General features: G+C 41.6%; 1 protein-coding gene across 3 annotated transcripts; it reads left to right on the forward strand.

The window, feature by feature from the left end:
* Positions 1 to 15,957, forward strand: RNF14 (ring finger protein 14). 3 transcript variants are annotated; one of them, XM_067463700.1, is made up of 8 exons: positions 1 to 257; positions 1,454 to 1,659; positions 4,939 to 5,090; positions 7,820 to 8,332; positions 9,055 to 9,283; positions 12,450 to 12,622; positions 14,420 to 14,550; positions 15,689 to 15,957. In XM_067463700.1, exons 2-8 carry the CDS (start codon positions 1,506 to 1,508, stop codon positions 15,729 to 15,731), a joined length of 1,395 nt encoding a protein of 464 aa, XP_067319801.1. In that variant the 5' UTR covers positions 1 to 257; positions 1,454 to 1,505; the 3' UTR covers positions 15,732 to 15,957. The 3 variants fall into 3 exon arrangements, with proteins under 3 accessions (XP_067319801.1, XP_060621177.2, XP_060621179.2); XM_060765194.2 differs by having other exon boundaries at positions 2 to 257; positions 1,498 to 1,659; XM_060765196.2 differs by lacking the exons at positions 1 to 257; positions 1,454 to 1,659 and having other exon boundaries at positions 4,973 to 5,095.
* The last annotated feature ends 270 nt before the right edge of the window (positions 15,958 to 16,227 follow it).

Raw genomic sequence — 16,227 nt, forward strand, 5'->3', positions numbered from 1 at the left:
TGGGCTTCCCCAGCCTGGAGCCCTGGCAGACCAAGTGGTGCCACACGGCATGACTCCTGCAGTGTAGACCCGCCCCCAGGCAGCCGGGGCACCCGGGGAAGTCCCAGCCCAGGATCTTCTCTCTCTCTCTCTCTCTCTCTCTCCCTTGGCTCTTTCCGCCTGACGCCGCCGCAGTCCCCGCCTTTCGGTTCAAACCCTTCCGAGGCCGAGGAAGGAGCCGAGGGGAGGAGGAAGCCCAGCCCGAGCGGCGGCCCAAGGCAAGTGGCGAGTCCGGCACACGGCTTCCCAAAAGGAGGCTGTGTTGGCGGGAGTGAGGCGGCAGGCCGGGCAAGGGATCGAGCCCCGCCTGGCTTCCTGCTAGGACAGGAGGGCTCTCCTCTCCTCTTCTCCCCGGGCAGCAGGGCACAGCCCCGAGGCGAAGGGGAAGCCTGGTGGCCGGGGCGGGGCCAGGGCCAGGCTTGCAAGCACGCGTGGGCTCGGGAGGCAGGCACGCAAGGGGCGATTGTGCTGCGCCCCGCACGTAAGGAGGGCCTGGCACGGCTCTGCCTTGCCCACCTTTGCCCATTGAGGACATTTGGCTTCCCTCCGGGGCTGAGAGAGCGTGGCTTGCCCAAGGGCCCCATGGGCACTTCCGGGGCAGAGTCCAGGGCTCAAATCACAATGCCAGGCTCAGTAGCCGGGACCTGGCATTCTGTGGAAGCTAAGCAGAAGGAAACCCTTCCAGCAAAGGAGAGAGGGAGGGAGGGAGGGAGGGAGGAGAAGTTATTGTATTTGTTTCGCGTCAGAAGCACTGCAGACATCGTTTATCTAAAACTGATAAAATAAAGGGCTCACAAACTGCTCGATAGTTTTAAACCAAACAGCGACCACATTGCCTGTAGCTTGAAACCATTCTTCCTCTGTGCATGAGGCAGGGCATTGTGGGCAAGCATACAGGTGCGGAGCTCTTTGTCCTGCTCCTCTGTCGCACAAGGCATAGGCAAACTTTGGCCCTCCAGGGGTTTTGGACTTCAACTCCCACCATTCCTGACACCTGGAGGAACAAAGTTTGCCCATGCCTGTTACAACCCTTGGCCTTTGGCTTACTAGTCACTGTTGGTGTCCAACAAGGGTTCCAGTCTTCCTCCAACATTACTCTTACTATCCTACTGTTACTACTATAGGCAACTACAGGTACTTGTTTGCCTTCCAAGAGGAGTCTATAAGTGATGGTAGAGACCTATTCTGCATCTGCATGGTCTTTCACAGTGAGGTCATAGGTTTCCAGATGGAAGGTAGCCCGGACACGGGTTGGCTTGGTACACCTTCCCCTTAGCACGTTTCTCCCTTTCTCCCTCTATTTGTGCCACCCCAGAGTCCATAGCACTGATGTGGTCAGTCCAGCGAAGTTAATAGCAGAGAGCCCTAACTTCAATGCTAGTGGCCTTTGCCTGTCTTCCCTCCAACATTACAGAGTGGTTGGCCTGCTGATTCCAGGGATATTTTCATAATTTACAGCACTCAGGATGTCTTCTGGGGACAGAGATGCACAGGAGGACGAGCTCCTTGCTCTGGCGAGTATTTATGAGGAAGATGAATTCAAGAGAGCTCCGTCAGGGTGGGGAGGAGAGATCCAAGTTTTAGTAGACCTGCCTGAGGACTTCACACTGTTGTGGCGTGGTGAGTATCCTTTGGGATGACCCTTCTTCCCCATGTGTTTCACTCCTGGCTCTTGTCCTCATTGGCCTCCCCACTCCTTCCAGAGGAGGGGTCTGCTTCTGTTCTCATGGGCCCCCAATCAGAGTTGGAAAAAGATAGCTGTCACTACCTAGGATTGGATCATGTGAATGGGATGTAGTAGTGAATAATAGAATATAGCTTTTATATAGCTTGTAGGAATTACAAGTGTGATATATGGAGCATTACAAGAACCTGTAGTTATTTGTGAATTATGTAAAGTCCAGTTGCTCAAAATGCCATTGCCATATTTCTTCAGCTTCAAGATGGGCTCTACTGGTCTGTGCTGGTCTATACTGGGCCTGTAACCCCTGTTGGGTGAATGGGCTTATTAAAAAAATACTCTTCTCATAAATGCACAGCAGAGTAAATTATTATCAGCAGTGTGACCCAGCACCAGTCCCCCCCCCCCAAAAAAAAGAACAAAAACACACAGACCAGTCTTATCTCATCCATAGGAAGCTTTTCTTTATAGCAAAATAAAATGGTTGCACTATTTACAAAAAACAAGGTTTCCATAACACAAATAAAGTTCAGCCTTCACACTGGAGCTTCACACACAAGGTTTTATCGTCCCAAGGCCTACCTCACACTGAGGCCTTTCTCCCACTGAGATGTCTCTCATACTGAGGCTCTTTCAGACTGAGAGGTACTAACACTGAGACCTATATCATACAGTGGCAGACTAACACTGAACCTTCTCATACTGAGACCTCTCTCACACAGAAGGTTACCTCAGACGGAGGTCTACTAACACACTGAGTCCTCCCTTAGACTGAGGGCTACTTAGCTACAGGCACACCTGCTTATATTGAACTGCAGCTTTTGCTGAGTCATTTCATCCATTTAACCCTTTTAGTGCTTGACTCACATTTTTGTAATTAAAATGCCTAGTTAATTTTTAATATTTCTGACACTTCATATATTTGATGAAGAAAAGACTTTCATGTGTTCATCAAAAGCTTTTAGAGTTTATAAAATAATAAAGATAACGTGTTTATAGCATGAGGGGACTAAAGGGCTTTGGCATACATTACAAATTGTAATATGTTTGCAGACAAGAAGTACAATGAGTACTGTAAATAGTAAATAAAATTGTAGCGCAACAACTTTTATTGCCAATTGTGTAGAGTTTCTTGCCTTAACATGGCTTGGTGTGAGATAAAAAAGGCAAAATTCTTCTGCCAGGTAATATCATGTGGAATTTAACAGAAATTATGAAGCAGCTACCATGAGGAGAAATTCTATATTGTGGCTCTTATTTTTACAATCCCATTATGGTCTCTTTCATCAGCCATGAAGAAGACCATCTTGGGATATCAAGACTAACTCTTGTACGCTGGTCCCACTAGGCTTGGTACTTCCATGGTCCCGGTGGCAGAGTAATCTAGGTTAGGGGGATTTGGCACAGTTGGAGGAAGGAGATTCCTCCATCCAGAACTGAAGTACAAATCAAGGCAAATGACAGCCTCAGTTGGGCCTAGGAACATGACAGCGTGACTTCTGAAGCGGGGAGTAACATCAGCACGTGCCCCCAGTAGTGGCTGGACAAACTCTCCATCTGGGTTCCTGTGATTGGATTTGAATGGCTATAGCCTGGAAGACTATGACATTGTCTGACTTCCATATAACTTCCATATCTACCTTTCTCTGTCATCCCTTCCCATTATGATCCGCTCTGATGGAGCTGAATCATAAGGCCAACTAACAAGAAGCTCCCCCTTCTCTTCAGATGCATGACTCTACCATTTCTCCCTCTGTATTCAGACTTTTTCACCTGAAGCATCATTACTGCTTCTATCATTATTTAAAGGTGTGAAAACCAGCTGTGTTGATGTGGCAGTCATACTGTATAGAGATTTAAGAGCCCAATTAAGAGATTGGTGGATGCTGGATTTCACTGTCTCTTCAGTCATAAGGAGTAAAGGAAGAGTGCTCTTTGGAAATATTGCTTTGAGGAGCCCTCCAGAGGTTCAGTTTACCATTCACTTTCATTGTGTGAGCATTTTAAGTAGGAGGATGACCTGGACTCAGGAACATCCTCTTCAGCCAGAGTTTTTCAAGCTGATGGCCTTGTATTTTACTTCACAAGGCCATCAAGATATTGGAATTACCTGCCTCCCATGTTGAGCATCAGCCAGAAGGTCCCAATGTACAACAGGGAAAGGGTGATGATTTCTTTCTTAGGTTAATTCTCCCACCTTAGACATTCATTTCCATGCAGTCTTCATGAAAGTGATCAAGGAGGAATGGTCTAACCCTGCCACAGTGCATTCAAATTCCATTGCTGTTAACAACAACAACAACAACAACAATATAGTTTGTGTTGATGAAGGATTTCATGGCTGGAATCAGTGGGTTGCTGTGAGTTTTCTGGGCTGTTTGACCATGTTCCAGAAGCATTATCTCCTGACATTTCACCAACATCTATGGCAGGCATCCTCTGAAGTTGTATGATTTGTTGGTCAATTGCAACATTCACACTTGCCTCAAACAGACAAGAGTTCTTTCTCTCGCTCTGGACATCCCATAGATATATAAACCTCATTTGCCTAGTTTCCAACAGACATCAAAACCTCTGAGGATGCCTGCCATAGATGTGGGTGAGAGAATGTCAGGAGAGAATGCATCTGGAACATGGCCATACATCTTGGAAAACTCACAGCAAGCCAATATTGTAACTTACTCAAGTAAGTCATGTCAAAATAGCAAATCCCATTGGTGGATAGCCCTGCCTTGTCCCATATATGCCAGCGATGGAGAAGATAGTCTAAAAATCCTGAGGAGAAGAGAGCAGATTCAGCTCTTTAAAAAGCCTATGAGGCTTCATATCTAACAATCAGAGTGGCCTTGGCAATCTCCATTTCTTCTAGGGCAGCCTTTGTGTGGACCAGAGGGCTCCTCGAGGAACTACCACAAGATAGCCTTACATTTACAGGACAAAAAAGAAGCAAGACATGGAATATTTTGTCTAGTTCTGGGTACCACAATTCAAGAAAGATCTAGATGTAATGGATATAAAAGTATTAATGGAGCAAGAATTCTATCTCTGCTCTTGGCATACAGTAGTTGAACAAAAATATAAGAGAAAAGATGACCAGTGTCTTGGCTAACTGCTATGACACAAATGTTTAAACAGATGAGCCATTTCACAGACGTCCTATCAAATAATTCCATTAAGCAGCATAACTTTAAAGATACACCACATTTATTTTGTTTCAGATGACCAGGCAGAGAATCTTCAGAACAACAAGTTTGAATGTACGGTTTCCTTTTTACCTCCAATTGTGCTGAATTTTGAATTTCCAGCAGATTACCCTTCCATCTCCCCACCTGCATTTACCCTCAGCAACAAATGGCTTTCCCAAGAACAGGTTTGGTACAGAGCCTTTATTATTTTTGTCATTCATTAGAATAGTTTTTAGGAAAAGGGGGGGCGGGTTGGTTGATTGTAATCAGGGTACAGCAAATGAAAGATGACAAACTACTAAAAATATCAAAGACACCGCTCAGGGGCTTTTAGCTATCATTTGTTGTTGTTCACTGCCGTCAGCTCAACTTTGACTTATGCTGACTCTATGAATGAGAAACCTCTTAAGTCATGCTATCATCCCAAGCTCCCATTGAGTCTATCCAACATATCCTAACTCAGTGGTTCTCAACCTGTGGGTCCCCAGATGTTTTGGCCTTCAACTCCCAGAAATCCTAACAACTGGTAAACTGACTGGGATTTCTGGAAGTTTTAGGCCAAAAACATCTGGGGACCCATAGACTGAGAACGACTGCCTAAATCAAATGACATGATTTAAAATAATTTTAAGTGTTCTAAAAGCTACAACCAGTCTTTAACATCCAATAACTGTAATTCCAGCATGACTGGTATTGTCTATCTTTTAAAAAAAGCTTTCACCAGATATTATTTTTTATTTGTTGTCTGCACATAGATTGGTGGCTGTTGTGGTGATGACATACCTTCAAGTTCACTCTGACTTGCAGAGCTTTAAACGTAGAGTTTTCTTGGCAAGATTTTTTAAAGGGGGCTTTACAATTGCCTTTCTCTCTGAATGAGGGAGCATGACATGTCCAAAAAGAAAATATAGTAACAAGAAGTCCATGTCTGCTTTTGAAATACAGCGGGGTGGGGAGGGCATTTAAAAATGGCTTGTAGAAGAGGCAGTTCTTCATTTTTGGTCAAGAAAAAAGTGACTTGAGGTGTTTGGAAGTGTAAAGGGCCTGAAAAGCAGTTCAGGGCTGCCATTTGCCTCCACAGTTGTTGTTGCCTCCTAGAATAGCAGCATTTTTAAACTAGGGTAAATTGTTACCAAAATTGTTACTAGATGATTTAAAGTAGGATACAATTTGAAGAACGATTAATTCCCCTTTGTGATCCATTTTCCTATTATAAATAAACTATTGTCCTTTTCTATATACAACTACTACTATTACTACTACTGCTGCTACTACTAATAATAATATATCTCATTTGCTGTGCCATACTGTGTTTTTGTGTCAATAATAATAATAATAATAATAATAATGACTTTATTCTTATATCCCGCCACCATCTCCCCGAAGGGACTCGGGGCAGCTTACAGATGGCACAAAGTACCTAAAAACAAACATAAAAGCTACAGTCCTGTGTTCTGTAAAGTTGTGACAACTGCTCCCAAGTCCCACAATCTCCCTTTCCCTTTTTAAAAACAACACTTTAAAGCCCTCAGCTTAAAAACGAACCTATTTTGATAGGTTAATAGCGAAAAGCAGGCAATTTTCCCAAAGCTCTGTGGCTGGCCCTTGCCCTTATGGCACTCCCAAAGTGGAAGCACTTACCTTTGTTTTAACCTCACCCCACAGGAGTTCTTGCTATACCTGCCAGCCCAGATAAATGACAGAAACAGTTAGGAGATCTGCTGAAAGCTGCTTGTTTGGGTCTCAGTCCTTGCAAAAAGGCACTTCCAATTTTTTTTTCATGTCAGGAGCGACTTGAGAAACTGCAAGTCGCTTCTGGTGTGAGAGAATTGGCTGTCTGCAAGGACGTTGCCCAGGGGATGCTTGGATGCTTGATGTTTTACCACCCTTGTGGGAGGCTTCTTTCATGTGCCTGTATGGTGCTGGAGCTGAGAGAGGGAGCTCAACCCACTCTCCCTGGATTTGAACTGCTGAGCTGTCGGTCAGCAGTCCTACCGGCACAAAGGTTTTAACCCATTGTGCCACCAGGGGCTTCCAAGTAATCCCACAGTAAGAAAGTGCTATAGTGAAGGAAGAGGTGACAGATGGAGTAAACAGCATGCTGATGTCTCCCTTTTAGTTCCACATGAATTTTCTAATGTTGCAGCCAAATTCCCTTTCTTTTTCAAACTATTTTCAAATTGCTAACTTTATTTTGTATTCTGTGTTTAGTGAAAGCATTATATTGTAATTCCAAGAACATTTCCTAGAAGGAACACTGCTGAATTTTGCTTTTGAGAGTAAATGATTTAGATAGGAGTAATGCATCTAGATCAGGGGTCCTCAAACTTTTTAAACAGAGGGCCAGGTCACAATCCCTCAAACTGTTGGAGGGCCAGATTATAATTTGAAATAAAATGAATGAATTCATATGCACACTGCACATATCTTATTTGTAGTCCAAAAAAACACTTAAATTGTTCTTCATTTTAATTATTGTATTGTTTTTAACAAATATAAATTTATTAGTATTTCAATGGGAAATGTGGGCCTGCTTTTGGCTGATGAGATAGGATTGTTGTTGTTGTTGTCGTTGTCGTGGTGTGCTTTCAAGTTGTTTCAAACTTAGGTTGACCCTGAGCGAGGGCCGGGTAAATGACCTTGGAGGGCCGTATCTGGCCCCCGGGCTTTAGTTTGAGGACCCCTGATCTAGATGGTAATAATTTAGTTTGCAGTAAGTGAAGCAAATAATAAAAGTGACCTGATTCAGGGTGTAAGAGTCTCTTTTGTTTCATTTCAGAAATGTATATTGTAGCAGCGTTGAAGTACTTGTGCTTCCGTCTTGAAATCTGACACTTTTAAAAAAGATACATAGTACTGTTGCTTCAGGAGTGGTGGAAGGAAGGTGATGATTTCCGATTTCTCTGTTTTCCAGCTCACTGCCCTTTGCAAACACCTAGACACCTTATGGGAAGAAAACAGAGGCTCTGTGGTCTTGTTTGCCTGGATACAGTTCCTCAAGGAAGAAACCCTTGGCTATCTGAACATTGCCTCCCCATATGAGCCAAAGATATGTAGAAAAGAACCAGAACAAAATGGGACAAGCCAAGAGGATGCTTGCGACGGTGCAGCAGGTGGTGCCTTGGAACAGGAAGAAAGCCTTAATGGAAGAACTGTGCAAAATGTTGGGTCTTTGTCTACTTTAATCAGGGAGATTCTAGATTTTGACCATGCTCACCAAGAGAAGTGCTTCAACACTAAAATGCATGACTGCAAAATATGTTTTTCTGAGAAGCTGGGAAGTGAATGCATGTACTTTTTGGACTGCAGACATGTGTACTGCAAGGGTTGCTTAAAGGATTACTTTGAAATTCAAATCAGAGATGGGCAGGTCCATTGCCTGAATTGTCCAGAACCCAAATGCCTTTCGGTTGCAACTCCAGGGCAGGTAAAAAAACATTTTTTTTGCTTAGTTTTAAAATTGCATAGTTTAAATTTAGTCCTGTCTTGAGAATTCAGTATACATAGATGTCCCATAGAAAGTGTATCAGTAATGCTAAAACATGCATCATAAAAGAGGTGTAGAGTTCTGTCAGAGGATTGCCTTAAAGGGCTATGTGGGTATTGTCTAGAGCAGTGGTTCAAAACCTGTGGGTCCCCAGATGTTTTGGCCTTCAACTCCCAGAAATCCTAACAGCTGGTAAACTGTCGGGGATTTCTGGCAGTTGTAGGCCAAAACACCTGGGGACCCACAGGCTGAGAACCACTGCTCTAGAGGAAAGTTGTCAGTGATGGGATCCAGAGCCTCAAGTGAAAGGGGCTGACTTTTTTCTCTCATCTGCAGCCCCCCACTTTCCAAACCTGCTCTGAAGACCTGAGAAATTTTGAAGGCATATGTTTCAGCTGCCTTGGTAGACATGGGAAGGAATGGCCAATTAGATAATTGTCTTTGGTCTAAGCAGAGTTTTGAACCTTGTCTCATAGAAACCTATCCCAACATTCAAACCATTGCTCCATGCTGGTCTTTTCAAATAGGGAAGGGATGATTATGTGTTTATTTATTGTAATTTCTCTAATATGAGACCCTCCTGCAGCAATGTTAGGAGTCCTCATTTTTCAGTAAGTAGAATTTACCAACACAACAATGTATTTATCATCATCTTTTTCTAGGTCAAAGAGTTAGTGGAAGAGCAACTTTTTGCCCGTTATGACCGCCTGCTGCTTCAGACCACCTTGGACTTGATGGCAGACATGGTATATTGCCCACGCCCAGGCTGCCAAACGCCGGTGATGCAGGAGCCCTCTTGTACTATGGGCATCTGTTCCAGTTGCAATTATGCATTCTGCACGTTATGCAAGATGACTTATCATGGTGTCTCACCATGTAAAATCTCTGCAGGTGAGTTGATTACAAGACACCCACATTTGGAATATTCAGATGCCAACTGCTTTAGTGGTTCTTCTTCTCTCTTTGAGGTGGGCATCTATTCAAGAAATACCATTGTCATCATAGGATACTTTAAAGGTGAAGATTATACATTAGTCTTCTATTGTTATATTAGTCTCCAACCATATTTTCTTTGAATTCTCGCGTTCTTCACTTGTGTTATTGGCGGAGGATGTTGTTGTCATTAACTGCTGCCAAGTCAACTTCATCGTATGGCAGACTCATATTTGGGAGACCTCCAAGGCATCCCTTTTATCAACAGCTCTGCTCAGGTTTGCAGACTCAGAGCCATGGCTTTCTTGATTGAATTTATCCATCTACAATGCAGTCTTCTTTCAGACTGCCTTCTGCCTTGCCGAGCATTATTGTGTCTTCCAGTGAGTCATTCCTTCTCATTATATGAACAAAGTATGTCAAATTAAGTTTAGTCATCTTCATTTCCTAGAAATGAAGGTGACTAAACTTAGATTGACATACTTTTATTTGCTCTAGGATCCATTTATTGGTCTTTTTAGAGGCTCAATAGAACTCTTTTCCAACCCTTCATTTCACGTTAATTGGTATGTTGATATTTCTTAATCTAGTTTTTATACCTCCTTCCTCCAGGTCCAATCCTGATAGGTTCAACATACAAGTTAAGGAGATGGGATTATAAAATATATCTTAGCTCGGTGGTTCTCGGTCTGTGGGTTCCCAGATGTTTTGGCCTTCAAATCCCAGGAATCCTAACAGCTGGTAAACAGGCTGGGATTTCTGGGAGTTGTAGGCCAAAACACCTTGGGACTCACATGTTGAGAACCACTGCCTTAGCTGATCCCCTTGCCAATTGGAAACCATTTTCTGTATCACTTTACTTGTGTGGGAAATTAAAGCAATGCTCCTGTAGTTATTGCAATCCCCAGTGTCTCCTATATTGAAGACTGGAATGTATATTGTGTGTTTCCAAGCTGTTGGCCCTTGTTTTGTTTCCATATTGGCCAATTTTTGTTAGAACTATAGTAGATTCTAATTATGTAAATGGAAATAGTCTATTAGTATGCCAAGTACTCTGAGTACAGCGTCTAACTCACTTTCTAAACTTGGAGGCTGGTCTTCATATGGTTCTTCCTTGAATGAGTCTATCATTCATGTCTTTTATGGGATATGGGTATTTTGTACAATGCATCCACACTGTCTTTTTATTTCTACTTGATCATATAATGTAGCCCCATTCTTGGTCTAAATTTTCCTCTGATATCTTGGATAGTGTAAGATTTCCTTGTCCTCCTTTTTTCTCTTACCACTCTCTGTTTCTCTGCACTCATTATTATCATAATTCTCTTTGTCCCAGTGCTCAAGCTGTTGAACAGCTACATTCAGAGTTCTGCCTCTATTTCTGTCACCTTTTACTCTTTCTACTTGTCCACCCTTCACTGCTTGTAGTATTTCATCTCTCATCCATTGAGCCTTCCCTTTCTTTTTTGGCTACAGATCATGCCTTTTTGCATTCTTTCCTGACAAGTGTCCCTGAATAGAGTGCAGAGTTCTTCTAACTCCTGCTCAATTAGCTTTTATAGTGTAAATCTTTTTTTTTTTCATATTATCTTTAACTTCTACAGGCATGCTCTTCAGGTTATACTTCAACGTAAAAGTTGGTTTAGTGTTCTTTAGTTTTATTCTAATGTTAATTCATGGTCTCTGCCACAATCTATTTTTCCTTTTGCAGGGAGAATGGAGATTCTGCAAATTCTTCTTCCAATTATATAGGCTACTTGATTTCTATATTGGACATCAGATGATGTGGATGTATACAGTCCCTTCTTGAGTTGCTTGAAGAATGTGTTTGTGGTGACCAAGCTGTTGTCCTTGCAAAATTCAGTCATTCACTCTCTTACTTCAATTCTTGATCCTAGACCAGATTTTCCTACACTCCTTGACTCTGCTCTGTTTCCTGTTTCTGCATTCCCATCTTCTATGATTAAGAAGAAGCCCTGTTTTGGTGGGTAATCAATTTCCCACTGGCTTCCAGCAGAGAATCTTTAATTTTCTTCTGCTGCCTCTGTAGTTACAACATAAACTTGGACTAAGATCATATGGATGTGGTTTCTTTAAAGTCTTATTGACATGATTCAGTCAGCACTATACCTTTTTGCTGTGTTTCTCTTCACTATAAACACCACTCCATTGTTTCTTCATTTTTCACTTCCTGAGTACAACACTGTAATTATCTGACTCAACGTGTTCCATTCCTGTCCACTTTAGCTTGTTCACCTCAAGAATTGCAATGTTTATATATTTTATTTCTTGTTTTACTATGTTTAGCTTCCCCTGATCCATGCTTCTCACATTCCATGGACCTATGTAATATGCGTTGTGCAGCTTTGGATTTTCCTTTCTCCTTTTGGCTTGAGTCTGCTTGCATAATTACTAATTGCTCTACTATTAATCATTCTGTGCTCTACACCAGTAGCTCATTGCCTGCCACCCAACCTGGGATTTTGATCTTTTGGCATTATCATTGTTTCATCATAAGGTTTTCATGGTAAAAGAACTTCAACAGAAGGTTTACTATGCCCCTCTCTGCATAGTACTCCCAAGTGTTAATTTTGGTGCCACTGCATTGTCTCTGAGATATTCTTTTCCACCATAGCTGCTGCCTCGTAATGCTTTGGAAATTTTGTCCAGTTTATTCCAGCTCCTTAACAAAAGTCTCTATGACATGCAAGACCTTACCAGCAGAATGACTACTATCATCATGGCCTCTTGTCTCACAGGAGCAAGCAGTCTTGGCACCATGTAAATATGGTACTATTGGTTGATAGGAGGATATCATGTCAAGAACATATAGGGGAGATGTATAGGACTATATACTGTCTATAAAGTTTGGTGGAAGAGAAGAAAAGAAGATAGTGGTTCTTCTGTAATATATTAATGTAGCTAATCATTCTGAATTGATAAACTAATAGGGCGGACAGGAATCTACCCAAAAACACTGTTTCATGGCTCAAATTGATTGTTCTGTATAGGGTAAATGTGCAAAACTAACCCATGATAGCATTTGTTTTATATGAGAAATAAAATTAAGTACATCTGTATTACATCTTATGCAAATTGCTTTGGTTACATTTTTTTCCCTTAGAGAAGTTGGTGCAGTTGCGGGATGAGTACCTTGCAGCAGATGACACTACTAAAAAGTTTTTAGAGCAACGCTATGGGAAAAGAGTAATTCAAAAGGCTCTGGAGGAGATGGAGAGTAAAGAATGGCTAGAAACCAATTCAAAAGCATGCCCTTCTTGTGGAACTCCTATAGAGGTGAGATCAGGACAGAGAATGAGGACTTGAGATGTCTATTCTGACAACATTCCAGTTCAGCTATTCATAGTAGAACTTTGACCCTTTGAGTCATTCAGGATGATTGAGAAGGACCTGACAACTATATCTAAACACCTTCATAAAACTTTTGCCCCATGCTTTTGTAAGCACAAGGCTCCTTGGCTTCTGTGACTCATGAAATATTAAGACTTTTGTGGGGTCTGCTGTCAGCATGTGGGAGCATATTTAGGGCTAAAAGATGGAAAAGTCGACTTTTAGTGTGTTTGAATGTAATGTGCAAAGTTTTTCCTATAATGCTGACCAGCCAAATTACAAAAAGAGAAGACTGAGAGTTAAATGATGATCTTTGAAGGTATTCAGAATCACTAAACTGCAACATAGGATTGCAGAAATGCCTTTTTCAGTTGTTCAGCACTGAGATGGGAGAACCAGTGCAGGAACTCTTTAGTGCTGTGGAACATCTCTTTGAATATAAATAATTGAATTCTCAGAATGTCTGTGTTCAGTCCTTAATGAGCCCCATAAATGGTGAGGATCTAAATCTTAATGTTGGCATATTGAGAAGGGAGGCAGCTCGTTTTCTGCTGTTCTAGAGACTGGGACACTGAGCAATAGATTCAAATGACAGGAAAAGAGTCCACCTAAACATTAGAAAGAACTTCCTGACAGTAAGAGCTATTCGGGAGCAGAAGATGTTGCTTCAGAGCCTGGTGGAGTCTCCTTCTCTGGAGGTTTTTAAGCCGAGACTGGCTGGCCATCTATCAGAAGTGCTTTGATTCTATTTTCCGTCATGGCACAATAGGGTTGGACTAGATAACCCTAGTTGTCTCTTCCAACTATTATGATTCGTGATTGCCGGCTACAAATGCTCATATTAAATTGACACAAAAAAACAGTCTTGTGGCACTTAAACGACGAACATATATATTGAAGCGAGGACATGTGAGCTGTAAACCCCCTCCTCCCTCCCTCCCTCGCAGCTGCATCTCTCACTCACTGCGCTATCTCATAAAATATTGAAGCATTATTATCCTGAATATTAAGGAGAGATAAGAAGATTGCAGAAAACTTAGATGAGCATAGAATGCATTTTAATGTGATATATTTGTGTTTGCTGTTCTCAGGAGGGGAGTGTTTGGAACTAAGGCAGGGTTAGAACTTACAACAACTGTATTAAAGCTGCACTTTAACGGTAATTTTCAGAGTGCCACTGTAGTATCCCATGTCAGTATTTAGCAGGCTAGGCAGCTTTTTGTTATTTTTTTTTTAAAAAATCTGCTTGTAGTTTTTTTTTTAAGAAGCTTGTTGAGTCCCCTTGGGGAGATAGGGTGGAATACAAATACATAAATAATTCATTTACATAGGGCTCCAGATTTGAGACTTCATTCTTGTTTTGCTCGTTGCCCATCTGCCAATCATGTTCTTGATGATGGAAAAATATGTAGGTTTTTATGGTGCCACAAGACTATTTTTGCCTTTGCTGCAACAGGCTAATATAGCTACTGTTCTGGAAATTGTTAGAAACATATGTGTTGTTAGATGTAACATGCAAAAGTATACCACATAGTAGTTAACAATCTGGTTTGTGTGTATGTGAATTATTATAAAACGAAGAGAGCAGCTATTTTTTCCTGAATTCCAGTGAACAAATGCAGAGTTGTCTAAATTCAAGAGTTCAGTGATTGATTCTAAGTATAACTGCTGTTTTTTTTGGTTGGGTCCTTAAATTTGTGATTTCTTTTCTCTTCTCACCCTGCCCCTTTATGCAATTATCAGAAATTAGATGGCTGTAATAAGATGACTTGCAGTGTGTGCAATAGACACTTCTGTTGGTGTTGTATGGGTTCTCTCTCCAAGACCCGCCCTTATGAGCACTTTAATGATCCAGCCTCCCCGTGCTTCAATAAGTAAGTATAAATGGATGGTTTCTCTCACTCTCTCACAGACACACGCAGACATACCAATTTCCAAACTTCTCATAGTTTGGTATCAGGAAAAGACTTAATATACCTTAATACCTGTTCTGTACTTTCCTTGGCTTTTTAATGTGTGTAATATTGATTTTAATTCCATCCTTGTGTAGCAGTTATATATTGTATTGTACACCACCCAGCAAATTCTACTGATGAGTAGTATATACATCTTACATTGTGGAAATTGTATGGGCAACCTTGTAGTCCTTCAGGTTTTACATTGTTGTTTCCATCAATATAAGACAGCACAGCCAAAAAGGAACTGCAAATCAAGAATATCCAGAAGATCATATACCCTATCTCTTCAGTAGATTTGTCCTGGACAATTTTCTGGACCAGGTGTACTACATGAAACACAGGGGGCATCAACACTGTAGAATGAATGCAGTTTGTCAGTACTTTAACTAACATGGTTCAAAGCTATGAAATCAATGGGAGTTGTAGTTTTATAAGGTCTTTAGCCTTCTTTGGCACACAATGCTGGTGCTTCACCAAAGTGGAGCCCCCGGTGGCGCAGTGAGTTAAACCGCTGAGCTGCTAAACTTGTTGACTAAAAGGTTGCAAGTTCGAATCGGGGGAGCAGCATGAACTCCCACTGTTAGCCCCAGTTTCTGCCAACCTAGCAGTTCAAAAACATGCAAATTTGAGTAGATCAATTGGTACTGCTCCGGCAGGAAGGTAACGGCGCTCCATGCAGTCATGCCAGCCATATGACCTCGGAGGTGTCTACGGACAACACTGGCTCTTCGGCTTAGAAATGGAGATGAGTACCATCCCCCAGAGTCTGACACGACTGGACTTAATGTCAGGGGAAAACCTTTACCTTTACCCTTACTGCTTCACCAAAGTACAATTCTCAGGAGTTTAGCTTAATGTTGAATTATTTAGTTATGTAGATGGCAGTTGTACAACCCAAAAAAATGTTTCCACACAATTTTGCTGGTTTCACAAATGAACTCGGGAAAAGAGGCCCACTAAAAATGAAAATGCAAGCTTTTTCTGTATGCAGGACAAGATAAATTTGGATAATTGTCTGATTCATAATTTAAACTTATTTTCTTGTGTGTCTCAGGTTATTTCAAGGTTTAATGAATGACATGGAAGAGGATATCTAATCCTGATCCAGCATCCAACGAAACTGAACAAAAACCTAATTGAAGTAAAGAAATTAAATCAAAAATGCACATGGGCTCTGTTCAAGGCTGTTTTGTAACTGACAGAGAAGAACTTCAAGAGTCTGATGGAACTGTTTTCTTGTTTTATTTGCTGCTCCTGAGCACTCTTGCCATCATGGGATGATTTAGATTTTATAATTTACACATTAAACTAATATTAACATTTCCTCCCGTGCTCTTTTTAAAAATCACTCCACAGATTCTAAAACTAATCCTGAAAAAGCAGGAAATGGTAAAATACAGCCAGCTGGCCCCTTGTCTTTGACCATTAGTACAAGTGGTGGTGTAAATACAAATTGCTAGAAAACCCTAATTCCCTGTTTCTTCATATCAGGACTTCATTTTGCTTTTTGGTAGCACATGTTCCAACCAGAAAAGACAGAGATCCTTCCAGGTTTATGAATGTATTCCAGGGATACTGTGACCTATCTGAATC

Source organism: Anolis sagrei, chromosome 2, assembly GCF_037176765.1.
Source record: "Anolis sagrei isolate rAnoSag1 chromosome 2, rAnoSag1.mat, whole genome shotgun sequence".
NCBI classification, from domain to species: Eukaryota; Metazoa; Chordata; class Lepidosauria; order Squamata; family Dactyloidae; genus Anolis; species Anolis sagrei.